At 40.7% G+C, this 21,865-nt stretch overlaps 1 protein-coding gene across 3 annotated transcripts in view; it reads right to left on the bottom strand.

Annotated features, from left to right (window-relative positions):
* The window catches only part of TMEM41B (transmembrane protein 41B), a 34,588-nt gene extending 13,343 nt beyond the window's left edge, over positions 1–21,245 (bottom strand). Inside the window, exons 1-3 of one of the 3 annotated variants that reach the window (XM_072794124.1) lie at positions 21,174–21,245; positions 10,626–10,772; positions 10,116–10,241 (exon numbers count right to left, since the gene is read on the bottom strand). In XM_072794124.1, coding sequence (XP_072650225.1) covers positions 10,116–10,236 — 121 coding nt within the window. In that variant the 5' untranslated portion in view covers positions 10,237–10,241; positions 10,626–10,772; positions 21,174–21,245. Of the gene's footprint in view, positions 1–10,115; positions 10,242–10,366; positions 10,525–10,625; positions 10,773–21,173 lie in introns of those variants that run through there. The other 2 variants (XM_072794123.1, XM_072794125.1) reach the window with 2 other exon arrangements.
* Positions 21,246–21,865: the final 620 nt, after the last annotated feature.

Here is a 21,865-nt window from a genome sequence, read left to right as displayed (position 1 = left end):
AAACACTGTTGTAACATAAAAATTTTAACTATTAGAGTTGACATTTATTAACCAGGCTTTTTACTTTAGGGGGATATATCTGTTTCAGAAGAACACCAGAATTTGTAGCATTGCTTTGTTGTTAAGCCAAAGAGGAAAAGTAGCACTGCTCTATAAATACTATCACTAACTTTTCAATTTGTTTATCTATATTGGATGTTGACAGCATAGACAGAATGGCCTCTTAGGAAAAATGAAGTAACTTCGCAATTACTTCAACTGTCCTAAGAACCCAAAGATCAACTAATAACTAAAGTATAACTAATGTTATGCTTTCTTTTTTACACTGAGGGCTTCAGAATATAGTTGAGTCTTAAATGTTTTGGGTGGCTCTCTGGGACTCCAAAAATGGCAGAATTTGTTTACATTCCCTCACAAAGTAATCTTAATGTTATCTAAAAAATTATATGCAAAATAAACTTAAGGAATGAGATCTAGGAGACAGCAAGCAGAAGAATGAGCAAGGGTATTTTCACCAGGAACAGGTCAAAAGTGGGGAGGTTAAGATATCTTAGTTGTGCTCACTGGGGGAAAGGTAGAAATGAGTGGCTCAACTTTTATTGCCTACATTTGCCATTATCCCCTGTATATACTGATAACACTCAGAGGATTAAAATATGTGTATGCTATAATAAGGACAATTTTTAGTTCTCTGAGAAATAAACTGATGGATCTAACTAAACTGATGGATCTACCACTATGCTTGTCCCCTAACTACTGTCTATGTAACTTCTATACACACTTTTATGGAGTATCCTAATCAGATGCCCATACTCTATTCATTAATTTGGCAAATCCTTCTCCACAATCATTTATAAAGGTGTTATTAGACAGGTGTCATTGCCTATTCTACTAATACCTTCCTTCTCTGGGAAACTTTCCCATGGTCCCCCCTTCCCTGCAAGGGGCTAATCTCACTGGCCCTATTACAGTGTGACTCCAACACTCTACCCTCCCAAACATAGAAGACTAACTTGCTCAAGGTTGGGACACTTGAGTCAAGTAGAAACAATTCATCATTGGCTGACCAAATTTTCTCTTGAAAAGAAAATCCCTGGGTGGCTCAGCGGTTTAGCACCTGCCTTTGGCCCAGGGCATGATCCTGGAGTCCTGGGATCGAGTCCCACATCAGGCTCCCTGCATGGAGCCTGCTTCTCCCTCTGCCTGTGTCTCTGCCTCTCTCTCTATGTGTGTGTCTCTCATGAATAAATAAATAAAAGCTTAAAAAAAAGGAAAGAAAGAAAATTTGAACTAAAACAAAGAGATGTTGTCAAGAGATGGTAGGTCTTGAGGCTGAAAGGTCAAGCAGTGAAGGCCACAGATAACAACATGGCAAAGCCAAAGACATGTACCAGATACTGTAAGAGAGGAAGTTGAAACAAAAATCCAGAGAGCCAAAATGGGAGGTATAGCTAACTTTACTTGTTGATTTCTAACTTTCTCACTTCACTTCCCTTGAAGCCTAACTATATTTCATTTCTTGCTCATAAATGCCAGTGAGATTGTTTCATACTCTTTTTTCTATATTCTCTTTTTTTTATTGGTGCTGGTTTAAACTTATTTCCGCTTTCAACCAAAAGGCCTAAACTAATTAAAAGATAAATTTCATTTTATCCCTTGTCTCACTATGGTAGTTTTATAGATTTTACAACTGGATTAGTAAGATTTTGCTCAATTCTATGTTGAATATGAAGCAAGAGAAACCATCTAGCTCTGCGCTACTTAAGGTATATTTTATGAACTACACGAATCAGCATCACCAGGGAGCTTGTTAGAAGTGCAGATTCTGGGCAGCCCGGGTAGCTCAGCGGTTTAGCGTCTGCCTTCGGCCCAGGGCGTGATCCTGGGGACCCGGGATCGAGTCCCACATCAGGCTCCCTGTGTGGAGCCTGCTTCTCCCTCTGCCTGTGTCTCTGTGTCTCTCATGAAAACAAACAAACAAACAAACAAAAAACGGTGCCTTCAATGGAGTAACAAACTAGGCATGCCTACCACTGAATACTCTAGTTCATTAACCCACTAATGTATTTATATATATGCCTTTTTGCAGCACAGAAAATTAAATAAAGACCTTAAACATCTGAGGTGGGTCAATATGAAAAGGTCTCTGCAGAATCTCATGACAACAAATGCCTAATTGTCTATATCTTTGCCCTAGTTATATCTATTCACCCTAAAAAGTAATCAGCCAAAAGTTACAAAAATATCAGTGTGCACTAAAACTAATTCAACTAAAACTATAGCTCTCAATAGAAAATCTACTGAAATAGGGGATCCCTGGGTGTCTCAGCAGTTTAGCGCCTGCCTTCGGCCCAGGTCATGATCCTGGAGTCCCAGGATCAAGTCCCACGTCGGGCTCCCTGCATGGACCCTGCTTCTCCCTCTGCCAGTGTCTTTGACTCACTCTCTCTCTATGTGTGTGTCTCTCATGAATAAATAAAATCTTAGGGATCCCTGGGTGGCGCAGCGGTTTAGCGCCTGCCTTTGGCCCAGGGCGCGATCCTGGAGACCCGGGATCGAATCCCACATCGGGCTCCCGGTGCATGGAGCCTGCTTCTCCCTCTGCCTATGTCTCTGCCTCTCTCTCTCTCTGTGATGACTATCATAAATAAAAAATAAATAAATAAATAAATAAATAAATAAATAAATAAATAATAAATAAATAAAATCTTAAAAAAAAAAGAAAATCTATTGAATACAAACTTCTCACAAAGCTAAAATGTTTCTTCCTACTTTATTAAGTAAAGAAGTAATCTACTGGAAAAGGAATAAGAGTAGAATATACACATTGAAGTTTTGGGCATAGTTTTCTATGGACTGACATTAAAGCAAAGACATGATAACACAAATATATAGTCTGTACTATTTCTCCAGAGGCTGTGACTTCTTAAAGGCATGCTCCTTTTAAATCTACCAGGAATTAACTTGCCCAGCTTTCACTTTTCACTTACTTCCCTGCTTGAATCAAGTCCAGAGTACAAAAAGGACTGGAACAAATAATTTAATAATATGGGCATCTTTTAAACTCTTCAAAACCGCTGCTTTTTTTTCATTGGTAGATGTTTGTGGACACAAGAATTACTGCTAAGAACATATTTTTTTAAAGATTCCATTTATTGATGAGAGACACACAGAGAGAGAGAGAGAGAGAAAGAGAGGCAGAGGGAGAAGCAGGCTCCACGCAGGAAGCCCCATGTGGGACTTGATCCCAGGTCTCCAGGATCAAGCACTAGGCCGAAGGCAGGGGCTAAACCGCTGAGCCACTCAGGGATCCCCTACTGCTAAGAATAAATGGCTGATTTTCCCCCATCACCACTCTACCCCTTTCTTGGTACTTTTCTTTAGGATTTTTACTCTACAAGGTATGCACTCAAATAAAGAGTTGTTTAGGACTATCTGCTGTATATCATAAGGTACAAAATGTTTTGCTCAGGGATCCCTGGGTGGCGCAGCGGTTTGGCGCCTGCCTTTGGTCCAGGACGTGATCCTGGAGACCCGGGATCGAGTCCCACGTCGGGCTCCTGGTGCATGGAGCCTGCTTCTCCCTCTGCCTGTGTCTCTGCCTCTCTCTCTCTCTCTCTCTCTCTCTCTGTGTGTGTGTGACTATCATCAATAAATAAAAATTTAAAAAAAAATGTTTTGCTCAATCTCTGCTTTTAAAAAGCTGATACCACCATTAGCTAGATTCCCAAAGAATGGCACAAAGGGGTTTTGAGTATATAGAAAAACAAGATTATTGGGCTAGAGTAATGGAGTCATGATTCACAGAACAGGTAGAAATTTGGTTGAATACTGAAAGAGGAGAAGAGTTTACAGTCTTCTTAACTCAAACTGCAGCTAAATATATTTTTATTTATTTTTTTTTAAGATTTTATTTATTTATTCATGACAGAGAGAGAGAGAGAGAGAGAGAGAGAGAGAGGCAGAGACACAGACAGAGGGAGAAGCAGGCTCCATTCAGGGAGCCTGACGTGGGACTCGATCCCAGGACTCCAGGATCACGCCCTGTGCTGAAGGCGGCGCTAAACCACTGAGCCACCCAGGCTGCCCCTACATATATTTAAACAGGTTATATGTTCTCTTAAATTAGAAATTAGGGGCACCTGGCTGGCTCAGTTGGTAGAACATGCAACTCTTGATTGGGTTGTGAGTTTGAGCCCTTTAAAAAAGATTAAATAAGACATTTAGCATGCTAGCTCTAAAATTAAACTATAATATTTTTCTTCCCATTATTAATTTACCAGCCCTAAGTGGTCACAGGGAAGAAAGGTGTTAGGCAACATTTAACTAGACTACAGAACACCACCCTGAGTGTTCCTTGAGTACACATTTCTGTGACTGCCACTTGCTGTCCTACAATTGGATGATGAAATATATAGACATTTGAATAAAGTTAACCACCAGGTGTAATTTGATACATATTTTCTGTACTCTTTAAAATTAGGCAAACTTTGGGCAGCCCCAGTAGCTCAGCGGTTTAGCGCCGCCTTCAGTCCCGGGGACCTGGGATAGAGTCCCATGTCAGGCTCCCTGCATGGAGCCTGCTTCTCCCTCTGCCTCTCTCTCACTCTGTGTCTCTCATGAATAAATAAATAAAATCTTAAAAAAAAAAAATTAGGCAAACTTTTTCAAGCATTGTGTTCAACAGTAATACAGAATTCAACTGATAAGAATGCAAAAAACAAAGTGACATTAAATATTGAAGCTCTCCTTTCTTTCACACTTACTGGTAACTAGGGGTTGTTAGCTTTATGAGTCAACAATTTTTTAGTATAATTCTATTAAGTCAAGAGACCAGCATGTAATTGAATTAGAGTTCTAAACAGATAAAAGTTGAAAACCTTGTTTCAATGATAATTCTACATCTAAATGTATAGCATACATATTTATAACGTGCTTTCTCCTGGTTGCATAGACATATGTCACTTAGCATTTAGAGCTACCCACTACAGTACTTTATACATTCGTTAACCTTCACATCTTCCATCATAGTAATTCCCAATCTGAATTATCCCATTTCTGCTTTCCAACTCCTCCCAGGCCAAAGGTACTGTTAGAGAAAGTCAAGATTATGTTCTTAGTTTACAAGTTCACATGCTTTTCTATCTTCATTACAGTTATCACTGGCAAACAATAATCCTTTCATAGCACTCTCCCAAAGGGCTATTTCAAGTCTCTTCAAGCCTTTAACTCTGTCTTCATCTATTCTCAAACAATGACACTGCCTCCTCACTTTAGTGAGCTCCCAAACCTCTATCAAGATCTATTCCCCAGGGATCCCTGGGTGGTGCAGCGGTTTAGCGCCTGCCTTTGGTCCAGGGCGCGATCCTGGAGACCGGGGATCGAATCCCGCATTGGGCTCCCGGTGCATGGAGCCTGCTTCTCCCTCTGCCTGTGTCTCTGCCTCTCTCTTTCTCTGTGTGTGACTATCATAAATTAAATAAATAAATAAATAAATAAATAAATAAATAAATAATTTTAAAAAAGATATATTTCCCAAATTATCTTCTCTAGCCCTTTAACTTTACATTAAATGCCAACCCACTTCCTTTCAGATTTCGCTACAAGAATTGTCTCTTCTCCGTTTACCCTGTGTCTTCAATTCTTCCTCTAAAGACCACCTTTTCTCTAACTCCTAATAGGCACATATTCTTTCTAAAAAATCGTAACCTTAATGGCCCTAGAGCAGCTCTCTATTTCTCTTAATATTATGATCAAAACCTTTTTAAAAATTAATTAATTTATTTATTTATGATAGACATAGAGAGAGAGGCAGAGACACAGGAGGAAGGAGAAGCAGGCTCCATGCCAGGAGCCCGATGTGGGACTCGATCCTGGGACTCCAGGATCGCGCCCTGGACCAAAGGCAGGCGCCAAACCGCTGAGCCAACCAGGGATCCCATCAAAACCTTTGGAAAAGCAAAATCTTCCTAAATCTGCAAGATCTTAGGAATGACTCTTACTGGTCATCAGGTCTACTAGTTCTCAACATTAAGTGTTTTCTTTTTTAGGGATTTTATTTATTTATTCATGAGAGACAACAGAGAGAGAGAGTCAAGAGACACAGGCAGAGGGAGAAGCAGGCTCCATTCAGGGAGCCTGACATGGGACTCCATCCCAGGTCTCGAGGATTACACCCTGGGCTGAAGGCAGCACTAAACTGCTGAGAGCTACCCGGGCTGCCCCATTCAGTGTTTTCTAAACCTACTTGATTCTACCATGAAGAAGCAAAAGACTTTCCTGGGACTCTAACAGGTTTTCAAGGTTACAAGAATCTACTACAATATTTTTGGAAATAAATTTTATTTAAAGGGTTTCAAATTATTTTTTATTATTAAAAACAAAGAATGGTAGCAGTATCAAGTATAAATTCAAACAGCTAAGATAACTATAAAATACAACTAACTATTAAGAACGCACACAGAGAAAGCATGTTTGTAGGTAGAAGAAACACCACCGCCAATTTTGTATAAAGGCTCATTCTTTAAGACTATGCCCTAGAACTGTGCTGCCATTCAATTAATACACCCTCACTCTCATCTAACCACTTTCACATGCTTCCCCCCTCCAACCACTGAAGACTCAAGCTTATAGTGAATGTCTTCATAATCCTAAAAGATTCATCATCCATTTAAATGATCCACCCAGCCTCAAAATTCTTACACCTTCATTCTTATTCAACTTTAGACACCTACTTTTTAAAAAATATTTTATTTATTTATTCATGAGAGACTCGGGGCGGGGGCAGTGGGGGGAGACACAGGCAGAGGGAGAAGCAGGCTCCATGCAGGGAGCCTGATGTGGGACTTGATCCCGGGACTCCAGGATCACGCCCTGGGGCCAAAGGCAAGCACTAAACCACTAAGCCACCCAGGCATCCCCTAGTCACCTACTTCCAATGATAAACTAAGTTCTCACATCCCCCAAGACTGCTCTACCTTGGACATTTTTTTATTTTTTAAATATTTTATTTATTTATTCATGAGACATAGGCAGAGGCAGAAGCGGGCTCCCTGCAGGGAACCTGATATGAGACTTGATCCCAGAATCCCGGGATCATACCCTGAGCCAAAGGCAGACGCTCAAACGCTGAGCCACCCAGATGTCCCAAGAGTTACTAAATTTTTATCTCTTCTCCAAAACCTGTAATTTTTTTTGAATGCCAACTTAAATACCGCCTGCAATTAATAAAAATTGTTTATCATAATCTGGAAAATTGGTTGCTAAGTAGTTACTAATGACATCACATCACTACCTGATTACTACAAGTAACCAAACCCTATCATGTAGGGGATCTACAAAATCTTTTGCCCAGAAAAAGAATCCTAATACTAATTAAAGAGAGACAGATAGGCAGACAACAAAAAGAAAACACTGGAATCACTAATCAACAGGATGGATAAAAAAAGTTCTCTATATAGCACATAAATCCCTCTGTACCAACACCATTTTGATCATGGCCAAACCTCATCTACAGAAACAGAAATCCTCCACTCCTGACAAATTAATCTCTTTACTGACATAAAGATTCTCACTAAACTTCCAGCTTAATGTTTCACCCAGCCAAAATCCCCTTACCTTCTCTCTAGCAATCCAAATCCTACTGGTCCAGGAAGGCATGCTTTCACATCTCTATCTTCCCTTTTTTTTTTTTTTTTTTTTTAAGATTTTACTTATTTATTCATGAGAGACACACAGAGAGAGGCAGAGACACAGGCAGAGGGAGAAGCAGGCTCCATGCAGGGAGCCCGACATGGGACTCGATCTCAGGTCTCCAGGATCATGTCCTGGGCTGAAGGTGGCACTAACCCTCTGAACCACCCAGGCATCCCACAGATAATTTTCTTCAAAAAAAGGTCATTTGACAGCACCATAAAAATAATTGTGTTTAGGGATACTTGGGTGGCACAGTCAGCTGAGCATCAGACTCTTCGTTTTGGCTCAGGTTGTGATCTCAGGTCTTGAGATCGAGCCCCAGGTCAGGCTCTCCGTGGAGTCTGCTTGAGACTTTCCCCCTCTCCCTCTGCCCCTTCCAGCTACATTCTCTCAGATAAAAGCACTTTGGGGGTTTCATGGTTTTATTTTTATAGGTTAAAACAATAACAAAAATCAGTAATGAACAAGTGACTGCTACCAGGAACCAAATGACAATCTTTAGGGAAATTGTTTAGAAAACAGTTTATCTGGAAACCCTTGAATTATTATCACTCTCCATAGCAGCATCTTCAAACAATGTTCCTTTAATTTAGAGTGGATTTATACCTAGACAATTAATTTTTGGGTTTTTGAAGTTACTTGGCCCTACTGTCTATAAGATGGAGAAATACTCAAATACATAAAGCTTAAAAAGACTGGAAGCATTCGAAATTATTTGAAAATAAAATACCATTTTCTACAGGATACTCTTTAAAAAATTTAATATACTTTAAGTTTCAGCTGAATGTCAAACATATCTTCATATATAATAGATATTTTTAAGTGTGTAGTACTTTGTTGACTATACTTCTAATGTTGTTAGACAATCTTAAAAGATCCTCTGCTTACCCATCACTGGTGGTAGAACACATTAGTGTAAGCTGCAGACAACTTAATGGCCATTTGTTAGGATCTCTTCAAGTTTATGGGCTTTGTTAAAAGCATTTAAGGGCACCTAGGTGGCTCAGTAGTTACGCATCTGCCTTTGGCTCAAGGCATGGTCCCCGGGTCCTGGGATCGAGTCCTGCATCAGGCTCCCCCCATGGGGAACCTGCTTCTCTCTCTGCCTATGTCTCTGTCTCTCATTAATAAATACACAAAATGTTTAAAAAGATTTAAAAAGTTCAATCAGTTTCAACAATCAATCAACAGTTTCAACTGTTGAAAAGCAACTAAAAACTCTCAGAAGATGGAATAAAAGTATTTAGTTTCTAGGTCTGCTTTCTTCTTTTTTTATTATTTTTTAAAAAATATTTTATTTATTTATTCATGAGAGACACAGAGAGAGAAAGAGAGAGGCAGAGACACAGGCAGAGGGAGAAGCAGGCTCCAAGCTGGGAGCCCGACGTGGGACTCGATCCTAGGACTCCAGGATCGCGCCCTGGGCGGAAGGCAGGTGCTCAACCGCTGAGCCACCCAGGGATCCCCTCTTCTTTTCTTTAATACATTTATTTTATCCTTTGCACACTTTTATTTCATTTTAAACTTTAAGTAGGCTTCACACCTAAGGTGGGGCTTGAACTCACAACCCTGAGATTAAGAGTTGCATGCTCTACGGACTGAGCCAGCCAGGTGCCCCTAGGTATGCTTTCTTCTTAAAATAATATTTAAAAGTCCTGAGAAATGGCAGAATGGTGTAACATAAAAAGCTTGAGAATGAGCGATCTCAGTTAAATAGTAATTGCTAATATTTATTTAGCCTCTTCACAAAGCCATTACAATAAGTGCTTTACATCAATTCTTTTATGTAATCTCATGGCAAACTAAGCAAATACTATTATTACTATCATCTCTGTCATCCCCACTGTACAGTTTAGCCACTGTGGGTTTTTTTTGTTTTTTTTTTTAGCCACTGTGTTTTGAAAGATAACAAGTCCAAAGTCATAAGTGGTAGAGCAGGAACTCACACACAAGTGTTCCTGCCACTTGTAAGTGGCACCTGTATATAGTTAAATCCCTGCTCTTAACTACTTGACCAATCAATCTGGCTTCGTGCCTTTATGCGATTTCATAGCCACTCTGGGCCTCAGTTTCCTCATCGATAAAAAGAGAGCATAAGTGCTGAAGTTTCAGTTCTGTCCAGCTTCAATACTGTCAACCTTACATCCTCCTTGAACTTCAAAACAAGCCAGCGTCATTAGTTGTCTTATCGAATTCAACTACAACAGCATTTACGACGCACCTCCTCCGTGTCCGGCCTTGTGGTGGGCGGCAGCCCAAGCCCAGGTCCCCCACCCTCCCTGCTCCCGCGCCCCTGGGTGCCAGCAGGGCCCTTTTCCCTCGCAAATCCCCGGGACCAACTGAGCTCCTTTCCCCCCCGAAGCCACGACGGCACACTCCTGCGTCTGGGCCAGCCCAGCTCTGGTTCCGGTTCCACTCACCCTTCAGGTGGTCTCCGTTGCCCGGCGTCGTGAGACCTGGCGTCGCCGCTGCCCTGTCCCCCACAGCGGTCGTGTGGAGTGCCCCGGTCTGCGATCGTTCAGCGACTCTGCCTTTCGCCATGGCTGCTGCAGGGAAGGTGGAGGAAGAGGAGTGATGCCGCCCCCCCACCCCCTTCACAACTACTCTGCCGCAGGATCCTTACAACACCCAAGGGCCACAGCCACAGCCACTTCCGGGGCGACCACCTCACCTGAGACGACCTCTGCCCTGCGAGCGCCGCGACACTACTGAAAGCTACGGCGCCCACTCGGACTAAGCTCCGCCCCGCACCACCCCCGAGGCTCGCGCGCTCACGCTCGCCCAATAACCGCGAGACAAGTCAGGGTCCCGGCCCTCCCCATTCACCGCCCCGCCCCTCCTCGCGACTTCAGGGAGCAGGCGCAGTCGCGGCGCCGGAATCCCTTGGTGTGGCTCGAGGACGCCGGCATCTAATGCGCAGCTTTAATTACCCGGAAGTGCGGTCCCTGAGACTTCAAACCCTTTGTCCCGGCCGCCGGAAGTGCCCGCGAGTGATTAGTTGGCGTTTCGCAGCGAATGCTGATTCAGCCTTGCTGACTTCAACGATTCCCCGAGGTGCTGTCTTCACCCTGGAGAGTCTAGGTGATGTTTGGTGTGAAAACGTTAAAAATAAAGCCTGAGCGGAGCCTATCGAAATTAAGGAAAGTTACGGCTCAGAGAGGAGCTATAACCTGTGAAGGTCACAGGGTGGCAGAAATGGGTTTAGAAGCTTTCCCTCTTCCTCACCCTGCCGCCCCTCACTTTAGTAAACCCGGGTCAGCCCATTTAGCTTTTCCTTCTGCTGAGCCCAGAAGTGCGTTTTGGACTATTAACTTTTCCACTCTTTTTTTTTTTTTTTTTTTAACTTTTCCACTCTTAAATCTCAGGGCAGTATTTAGCTTACTCATTGATGAGTGTATTGGAATTCCCTCTTGAAAGCATCTTGGCAGTCTGCATAAAAATACTCTGTTCCTATCCAGTAATCACATTTCTAGGAAACTATTCCATGGAAATAATACAGAGGAAGTTACTCTTAACACCATTATTTATTAGTATAACGGTAAATGTGGAAGAAATCTAAAGCCCAACACTAGAGAATGGTTGAGTAAATTATGGGAGATTATTCAAGGGAACTGTTTAATGTACACAACCTCTGCCTACTTATGTTAAGATCTTCAGTGACCTCTCCAAGAGGTAGCCCCCCACACCCCAATGTTTTTCCTTCATGGTCATTAAAAGTAATTATTTGGATTCTTTGTTTACTTGTTCATTGCCTGCCACCTCTACAATGGGAGCTCTATTAAGGTAGGATCTTTTTGTTCACCACTGTGTATCCCCCTGGAGCTGACAGAGTGCCAGCACCTTCAGTGGGAGTTCAATAAATTTATTCACTAAACTTTCAACTATAGAAAATCATATTTATGAAGAGACTAATGTGGGCAATGCTTATTCAAAAGTAAATTCAAAGAAGTATAAAAAACAAAAATATTAAATACATTAGCAAGTAAAGTTATATTTTTAGGATAAAGTCTTTGTTTTGTTTTAAAATATAATCTCTATGCCCAATTTGGGGCTCAAACTCACTACCCCAAGATAAAAAGTCACATGCTCCCACCAACGAGCCAGCCAGGCACCCCAGGATAGAGAGGCTTAAGTAATGAGAGAGTCTAGGTGATGACTTAAAAACAAAACAATTTTTGGGATCCCTGGGTGGCTCAGCGGTTTAGCGCCTGCCTTCAGCCCAGGGTGTGATCCGGGAGTCCCGGGATCGAGTCCCACGTCGGGCTCCTTGCATGGAGCCTGCTTCTCCCTCTGCCTGTGTCTCTGCCTCTCTGTGTCTCTCATGAATAAATAAATAAAATCTTTAAAAAAATAAAAAAATAAAAACAAAACAATTTTTAAGCATTTGATATATTTTATTACATACAAAAATTAAATGTAAGTATAACAAAAACAAAAAAACCCACAAAAACCTCCAAAACCTAGGAATAGACAGATAAGATACTGCCGCATGAATAGAATTACTACAAATCGGGGCTCCTGACTGGCTCAGTTGGTGGAGTATGTGACTCTTGATCTTGGGGTCATGAGTTCAAGTTCCATGTTAGGTACAGAGATTAATTTTTAAAAATTTTTGAAAGAATTACTACAAGTCAGTAAGAAAAGTACAATTCAACAGAAAAATGAACAAGGGCTATGAATAATTCACAGAAGAAAAAATTAAATAGCCAACAAATTAGGAAAAGATGAACCTCATTAATACAGTGTGATAACACTGAGAGTAGAGAGGATGCAATAGCAATAGAGAGGGGTATCTAAATTGGAGTGGGTTGCAATGAAGGTCTCCTAGATAGAATGATTCTTAAACTGATTTAAAGGATGAGTAGGAATTAACAAAAGAAAGGGGAAGGAAACCTTTGCAAAGTCTAGAAGCTACTGTTACCTTTGAAAAATAAATGCAAGCAAAGAGTGGGAAAATGGAAAATGAGATGAGAGAGATAAGACGAAGGACTTGTCACAAAATGCTAGAAGTTTGAACTTAATCCTCAAAGATAATCTGAAGTCATTGACTAGAGGGGGACATACAAGGAGTTGTATATACAAAACTTATTCTGACTTCTCAGTGATAGAATTGTGCCCCCGTAGCAGAAAGAAGGTAAAAAATTATTTTAAACCTGGCCTGACCCAGGGAAATGGACTAGAAACAAATATCTGACATCAAAGATGCTGTATGAGAAAAACTGCTTTTAAACTTTTAATTACATGAGTAAATACATAGTCATTCCAGAAAAATCGAAAAAGCAAACTATCAGAAAAACAAAAATCATCCATATACTGTCATCCATAGATAATCGTGATATTTGGGATTTCTCCTTCTGGAATATTAGAAATGTTAAGGAAGTAGAACATAGGGGACTAATGTCTAATTAGGCAAGGTTATTAAGTAAGAGGGAAGGGACTAGTGTTTAGAGAGTTTCTGATTTAGGAGGCCGAGGGGAATATTTGTGCCTAAGAAATTAGAGGAAGAGGAGTCAGACTGGAAGGAAAGCTGCTGAATTTTGTTTTGGATACCCTATCTAAACTTCCTCACTTTGTGATTTCTTCCACCTTTTCTCAGCTAAAACTGCTCTCATTAATGGTCATCAGTGGGCTTCGTCTCATTGGATTCTGTGGTCAGTTTTTAGTCATTTGCCACCTCTCTGCATTGCTTAATACAGTAACTGCTCCCTCCTTCATGGTTTTCATGACAACTCTCTGACCACTTAGTAGACTCTTGAAGGTAATTCTTCTTTTCTCTACCTTATGTCTTAAATGCTGGTTATTTCCCCCAAGATAGTTCCTCTCTCCTTAGTCTACAAACTTTTTCTAGGCAATCTTAGCCATGACTTCAGCAGCCACTACTAATACATACATAGATGATAAATAAATGTTTATCTCAAACACCAGAATGATACACATAAAGCTTATTTGTACCTGGGGGTACCACACATTAACACTTCAAACTCAGAACATCCAAATCTTTTTTTTTTTTTTTTTTTTTAAGATTTTATTTATTTAGGATAGAAGGGGGGGGGGCGGTGGGCAGAGACACAGGCAGAGAGAGAAGCAGGCTCCATGCAGGGAGCCTGACTCGGGACTCGATCCCAGGACTCCAACATCCCAGAACGCCCTGGGCCAAAGGCAGGCGCTAAACCACTGAGCCACCCAGGGATCCCCAGATCTGAAATCAGTATCTTACCTCTCAAACTTTATCCACTCTCTATGTTCACAGTCTTGGGAGATGGGTACCATCAGCTCCTCTTTTGCTCAAGCCAGAAACCCAAGAATTCTTATTTTACATTCATTAAGCTCAACTTGTTTTGTTTTTTGAGAGAGGAAGAGAGAGAATTTTTTTTTTTTTTAAGATTTTATTTACTTATGAGAGACACAGAGAGGCAGAGACGCAGGAAGAGGGAGAAGCAGGCTCCTTCAAGGAGCCCGATGTGGGACTTGATTGTGGACTCCAGGATCACGTCCTGAACCAAAGACAAACGCTCAATCACTGAGCCACCCAGGAACGGTTGAGCCACCCAGGTGTCCTGAAGAGAAAGAATCTTAAGCAGCCTCCACACCCACAGGATGCAGTCTCATAACCCTGAGATCATGACCTGAATCAGGTGCTTAACAAGCCACCCAGGTGTCTCTCAATTTGTTGAATGTATGAAAGAACAATGAATGAATGAATTCTTCATCATTCACGCTCACATCCAAATTCTGGGTCTAATCAGATAATCTCCTTACCCACCTCATTCAGATCTCATGATCTCTCTTCTCTTTCACCCCCTTGCCATTTTCTATATTACCATTAAAGTGGCCTCTGAGATAATCTTTTTTTTTAAAGATTTATTTATTCATGAGAGACACAGAGACACAGGCAGAGGGAGAAGCAGTCTCTATGAAGGAGCCTGATTCAGGTCTTGATCCCCAGACTCCAGGATCACACCCTGGGCCGAAGGCAGGCACTCAACCTCTGAGCTACTCAGGGATCCCCTGGCCTCTGAGATAATCTTGAAGCCATTCATGATCTGAAACAAGCTCAAAAGATCTAGCTGACTCTGAATCCAATATGAATAAACAATCAGTGAATAAAAGAAACCATTCTGAACCACCATGTAGTATCCTGAAATTATCACACTCATTTGTGCTACTGTGTCCTTGCAAAAGTTATTCCTCTACCTTAAATGTCTTCTCCCTAGTATTTCTCTATGATCAATTACTGCGTATTTTTAAAGATTTCCTCTCCTAGATTTCTTCTATTTTAGTAATTATTATTTTCTGATTGTTTACTTTTCTGCCACCATACTATGAGTGAGCACCCTTTGGTGATCAGCACAGTGCTTTTTTCAATGTTTTTACACAATGAGTGCTTTTGAGATACATGAAAGCTCTCCAAATACATATGATCACAAGATAATTACAAGTCTGTTGCTCAGCAGAAATTAAAACAAAGTTTGATGTTGAAAATATTGATATTTTTAAAAAGATTTTTATTTATTTATTCATGAGACACACACACACACAGAGGCAGAGACAGGCAGAGAGAGAAGCTGGCTCCATGCAGGGAGCCTGATGTGGGACTCGACCCCAGGTCTCCAGGATCATGTTCTGGGCCAAAGGCAGGTGCTCAACCACTGAGCCACCCAGGCATCCCAAAATATTGATACTTTTTTTAAAAAAAGATTTTATATATTTATTCATGAGACACACACAGAGAGAGAGGCAGAGACACAGGCAGCCGGAGAAGCAGGCTTCCCACAAGGAGCCGGATGTGGGACTTGATCCTGGATCCTGGGATCATGCCCTGAGCCAAAGGCAGACACTAAACCGCTGAGCCACCCAGGTGTCCCAAAATATTGATACTTTTTGAAAAAAGAAAGACTAAGGATGGTAGACCTGCACCAGCAGATATAAAAATATTATAAAGCTATGGTAATTAAAACATGGGTATATGGAGCAGGAAAAAAGTAAGTAAATAAGATCAAATAAACCTATGTAATTATGAGGATTAATATATGATAAAGGAAGCATTTTAAATCAGAAAAAAAAGATTAGTCAGTGGAGCATGAGACTCTTGATCTTGGGATTCTGAGTTTGAGCTCTGTATTGAGTATGGAGGTTATTTAAAAATAAAATCTTAAAAAAAGATTATTCAATAAATGGTACTGTGATATTTAACCACTTTTTAAGAAGCCAGATACCTGCTATACTATATACAAAATTATCAAATGATTTTATTTTTCTAAAGATTTATTTATTTTTATTTTTTTATTTATTTTATTTTTATTTTTTTATTATTTTTTTTAGATTTATTTATTTTAGAGAGAGAGTGCATGTGAATGAGTAGGGGGGAAGGACAGAAGGAGAGAATCCCAAATAGGGGCAGGCCAGGTGGCTCAGCGGTTTAGTGCCTGCCTTCATCCCAGGGTGTGACCCTGGAAACCCAGGACTGAGTCCCGAGTCAGGCTCCCTGCATGGAGGGTGCTTCTCCCTCTGCCTGTGCCTCTGCCTCTCTCTCTCTCTCCTCTCTGTGTATTCTCATGAATAAATAATAAAATCTTGAAGAAGAAGAAGAAGAAGAAGAAGAAGAAAGAAGAAGAAAGAAGAAAGGAGAAAGAAGAAGAAGAAGAAGAAGGAGAAAGAAGAAGAAGAAGAAAGAAGAATCCCAAATAGGCTCCCCACTGAGCAGGGAGCCTGATGCAAACTCAATCCTATGACCTGAACCAAAACCAAGAGTTGGATGCTCAACTGACTGAGCCACCGAGGCACCTCATCAAATGATTTTAAAGCTTTTAATTTAATAAAACTATGAAAGTACTAGAAGACAAAATAGAAAAAGTGTTTTTGTTACTTTGAGCAAAAGACCTTGCTTAGTATAACCACTAGGGAAGCTTCTGGTTTTACCCTCATGCAACCCTTAAAACAGACTATACTTTGTCACACACCCAAAAGAAAATCTCCATAAAACAATAATAAACAGGGATCCCTGGGTGGCGCAGCGGTTTGGCGCCTGCCTGTGGCCCAGGGTGTGATCCTGGAGACCCAGGATCGAATCCCACGTCGGGCTCCCGGTGCATGGAGCCTGCTTCTCCCTCTGCCTGTGTCTCTGCCTCTCTCTCTCTCTCTCTCTCTCTCTCACTGTGTGCCTATCATAAATAAAATAAAAAAAAATAAACAAATATACTATTTTCTTTTTTTTTTCTTTAATAGGCTCCATACCCAATGTGGGGCTTGAACTCATGACCCTGAGGTCAAGGGTTGCATGCTCTACCAAGTGAGCCAGCCAGGTATGCCTAGAGTTTATAAAATTGAAGACAGAGAAACAGTCAATAAATTCCTTTAGACATTTATTTTATTCCCTCTTATTGTCAGCTCCTCTCTTTTTCTCTTCCCTCCTTTTATTTTAAAAAAGATTTTATTAATTTATTCATGAAACGCACAGAGAGAGAGGCAGAGGAAGATGTAGGCTCCACGCAGGAAGCCCAATGTGGGACTCAATCTTGGGTCCCCAGGATCATGCGCTGGGCCAAAGACAGGTGCCAAACTGCTGAGCCACCCAGGGATCCCCTTTCTCCTCTCTCCTAATCTCTAGAATAAACAGTCCTTTTCAGATTAAAACAGTTTTTAATCTTGATTCACAGACCCTGGAAGCCAGCTTTGGGGCAAGCTTAGAAAAGTCTTTATTTGATAAAGTTGAAAAAGTTTTTTTTGTTTTGTTTTTTAAATTTATTTTTATTTATATATGATAGACATAGAGAGAGAGAGAGAGGCAGAGACACAGGCAGAGGGAGAAGGAGGCTCCATGCTGGGAGCCCAACACGGAACTCGATCCCGGGACCCCAGGATCGCGCCCTGGGCCAAAGGCAGGCGCGAAACAGCTGAGCCACCCAGGGATCCCTGAGAATCTAAAATTTATATTAGAATAGGGAAAAAAATATTTTAAGTGTATTATACATGAAGGAAAAATTGCACTAACTTAAATTTACAGCTTGCTGAATATTCACTAACTCAACATGGGTCCCCAAATCAATAAATAGAACATTACCAATACCCAGAAGACCCCATACTTCCTTCCAAGTCACTATGGAGCCTCCCTATGAGAAAACATTGGAAAAGTCTCTTAAAATATAATGTAAAACCCAAAAGCCAATTTGAGATTTCCAGGTCTAACCATGACAAAGTAATTGGTATCAGACCAGTCTTCCCACTGCAAACAACTAGAAAACTGGACAAAAAATCTGAAACACTGCTTTTACTTTTTTAATATTTTTATATTTTTTAAAGATTTTATTTATTTATTTATTTATTTATTCATGAGAGACAGAGAAAGGCAGAGACACAGGCAGAGAGAGAAGCAGGCTCCATGCATGGAGCCTGACATGGGACTCAATCGCGGGTCTTCAGGATCAGGCCCTGGGCTGAAGGCAGCGCCAAGCCACTGAGCCACCCGGGCTGCCCAGAAATGCTGCTTTTAGACATTGAACAATAGTCAGAGACTGTAATCCTTAAGAGAAGGGAAACAAATATGACAAGTCTCATGATCACCATGGCTTTCTGCCTAGAGGTACTTTCTGGACTGTCACGTGGAGAGATAGTCCAAAGAGAACACAGTGGTGTTACTGGACCAACAAGAAAAGGATTGGAGCTTGAGGCTATCAATACGGCTGGAATTTGCAAGGCAGGATACCAGAGAGGAGCACAGAAGCTCAAGATAGCTGTTTGGGTCTTTTGTGAAAAATCTACATAAACCAGGGTAAGACTGTGTGAGGTAGAGCAAAAAACAAATGCTATGCTGGGAAAATTACAAGTAATGGAAAGCTATGAGCTAAATGGAGATTCTAAAGTTTACTTGGGGCTGGAGGACATTAAAGGTCCAATCAACCAAAGGAAAAGACCCCAGAAAGGCAAAGTCTAGGCATTGGGGATATTCTAACCCTAGAGAAAAAGCTGTTTTTTTTTTTTTTTAAAGATTTCATTTATTTATTTGAGAGAAAGAGAAAATGAAAGAGAATACAAGCCAAGCAGGGGACAGGGAGAAGGAGAAGCAGACTTCCCACTGAGCAGGGAGCCTAAAGCAGGGCTCAATCCCAGGACTCTGGAATCATGACCTGACCTGAAGGCAGACACCCAATGAACAGAGACAGCCAGGTGCCCTGAGAAAAGGCTGTTTCAGACACACACTAATAAAGATTAAAAACAAGATTCAAAAGATTAATTTGATGCACAAATAAAATGCCTACCGGAACAAACCTCAACATTGCTCAAAGTACAATTAAAAAAAAAAAAAATAGGGGCACATGGCTGGCTTACTCCATTAAGCAACTGACCCTCAATTTTGGCTCAGGTCATGATCTCAGGGTCCTGGGATAGAGCCCCGAGTCTGGCTTGCACTGGGAAGGAAGTCTGCTTGAGGATTCTCTCTCCCTCTCCTTTTTGCCCCTCCCCCTGAGTCTCTCTCTCCTTCTCTAAAATAAATAAATCTAAAATATACTAAATAAATTATAAATAAAAAGAAAATCATATCCTGTAGCATGGTATCTATCATGTTCAGCCTGTAACCTAAAATTGCTAGACATTTTAGGTGCCTGGGTGGCTCAGTTGGTTAAGCTTCTGACTGTTGATTTCAGCTCAGGTCATGATCTTATGGTCATGAGATGGAGCCCCAGATCAGGTTCTACACTCTGGAGCATCTACTTGAGAATCTCTTCTATCTCTGCCTCTTTCCCTCCTCAAACATACTCTCTCTCTCTTTCAAATAAGTAAATAAATAAATCTTTTTTAAAAATTTTACATAAGTAAATAAAAGCAGAAAAAGCAGGAAAAGGTGATCCATAATCAGAATAAAAATCAATCAAAAGAAAAGACCCAGAAATGTCTTTTTTTAAAAGCTATTATGGATATGTTCAAGAACTTAAAGGAAACCATGAGAATAACAAAGGAACAAATGAGAAATATCAATTAAGAAATGTAACCCATAAAACAGAAGAAAATAAAAATTTTGGAACTAAAAAATGAAATATCTGATATGAAAAATTCATCAGATGGGTTTATAATATCAGAGACCATACAAGAAAAAAATAGTGACCTTGAAGACAAGGCAAAAGAATCTTTTCAAACTGTAGCACAGGAAGGAAAAGGCTAAGTCTAACGTAAGCTTAATTAGAACTTTGGAAAGAAAGAAGGAAAAAAAATAAGCTATCTGAAGTATTTTCAGAAATAATGGCCAGGGATGCCTGGGTGGCTCAGCGGTTTAGCGCCTGTGGTCGGCCCAGGGCGTGATCCTGGAGACCCGGGATTGAGTCCAACATCGGGTTCCCTGCATGGATCCTGCTTCTCCCTCTGCCTGTGTCTCTGCCTCTCTCTCTCTCTCTCTCTCTCTGGGTCACTCATGAATAAATTAAATCTTTAAAAAATATGTTTAAAAAAATAATAGCCAAAGTTTGTATAGATTTGTTAAAAAAAAAAAAAATAAGCCCAAAGATCAAAAAGTCCATTGCGCTCCAAACACAAAGAAAAACACAGGTATATCATTTGATACAACCAAGAATAAACAGAAGATCTTTGGAATAGCCAGAGGGCGTTGGGGGGTGGGAGAGACATTTCATTCAGAGAAACAGCATAAAAATTAATGTGGACTTCTTATAAAACATAATGCAAATAAGAAGAAAATGGAACAATTTCTTTAATACTTAAAGAAAATCAAAACTGTGAACTGAGAATTTAATTTAATTTAATTTTTTTTGAACTGAGAATTTTAAATCCAGTAGAAATACCTTAAAACATAAAGGTAAAATAAATATTTCAGATAAAGCAGAAAGATTTGTCATCAGCAGACTTGGAACACAAGAAATGTTAAAGGAAAATGATGGCAGTAGGAAATGCAGATCTACAGAGCAATGAAGAGTGCCCCTAAGGGTAAACACAGATAACTCTACAAGAAGTTTTTCCTCATTATATAGTTTTTAGAAGATAATTGGCAATCATACATACTGGTGGGAGTGTTAAATGGTACAATCACTTTGGAAAAAGTTTAGGCAACTTCTTATAAAACTAAATAAACACCTACTTATAACCCCTCAGTGTCACTCTTAAGTATTCACCCATTAGGACTGAAAATAAATGTCCACAAGAAAATTCATACACAAATATTCATAGCAGCTATAATCACAATAGCTAAAATCACTGGAAACAAGTGATGTGAGGACAGTGTCCTTGAAGTGAGGTGGAATGGCATAGGGTGTCAGTGTCCAGATAGAATGAGGAGGCTCATTTGGCACAGAAGTTTAAAACCCAGGCAAATGAAGAGAATGTCCTTATAGAAAGGCAGCCCATTGTAGGGTTTCAGAGCCCAAGCCAAGTGTGCCAGAGGTCCCCAACATCACCTGCAGATTCAATGGTTAACTAGCAGGACTCAGCAGAGTCATACTCACAGCTAGGATTTATTACAGCAAAATAATACAAACCAAAATCAGCAAAGGGAAAGGCCCATGGGGCCAAGTCCAAAGGAAACTAGGCACAGGCTTCTGAGAGCTCTCTCTCCCAATGGAATCATACAGAACATACTTAATTCCTCCTGCAACAAATTGTGATGTCATGTATGAAAGGTCTACTATGGAAGCTTATTAGAGACTCAAAGTATTAGAGTGCCCAAAGTTTTTGTTGGAAGTTGGTCACATAGGCACTCTATGCCTAGTCAGAATTCCAGATAAGCACAAGGAAAGCAGTTGTTTGAAATAAACCACGTTATTTATACAAACAGTTTGAACATATTGAGCCCCCCTTATCAGTATGGGAATGGTGAAACCCTCCTGAAATCCAATTTACCAGGCGCTAGCCAAGGGCCAACCTTGCAAGCAGACTCTTCTAAGATTAGCAGTCTCAAGCCTGCTATTTTAACTCTTCTCTGCTCACCAGGTGACAAGGGTATCCCCCAGAAGGACCAGCTCCAAGCTTGTTTTCAAAGACAAAGGATGAGGCGAGTGTCCTCACAGGACTCAATGCTGGCACTAGCCTGGTACCAGGAGTCAGAGCCAAAACTGAGTAAAAGTGCATCCATGTAGAACAACCTCATGCAAGGTGTTGGTTGGAGTTCAAGTAAAATGAGGTGGGCGTGGCACAGGAGAGAGAAGGGATTGGTTACAAGCTAGTAGACTGA

The sequence above is a fragment of the Canis lupus genome, chromosome 23 (assembly GCF_048164855.1).
Source record: "Canis lupus baileyi chromosome 23, mCanLup2.hap1, whole genome shotgun sequence".
NCBI lineage: Eukaryota > Metazoa > Chordata > Mammalia > Carnivora > Canidae > Canis > Canis lupus.
The sequence above is the reverse complement of the archived record's forward strand: the minus strand, read 5'-3'. Positions and strand labels throughout refer to the sequence as shown.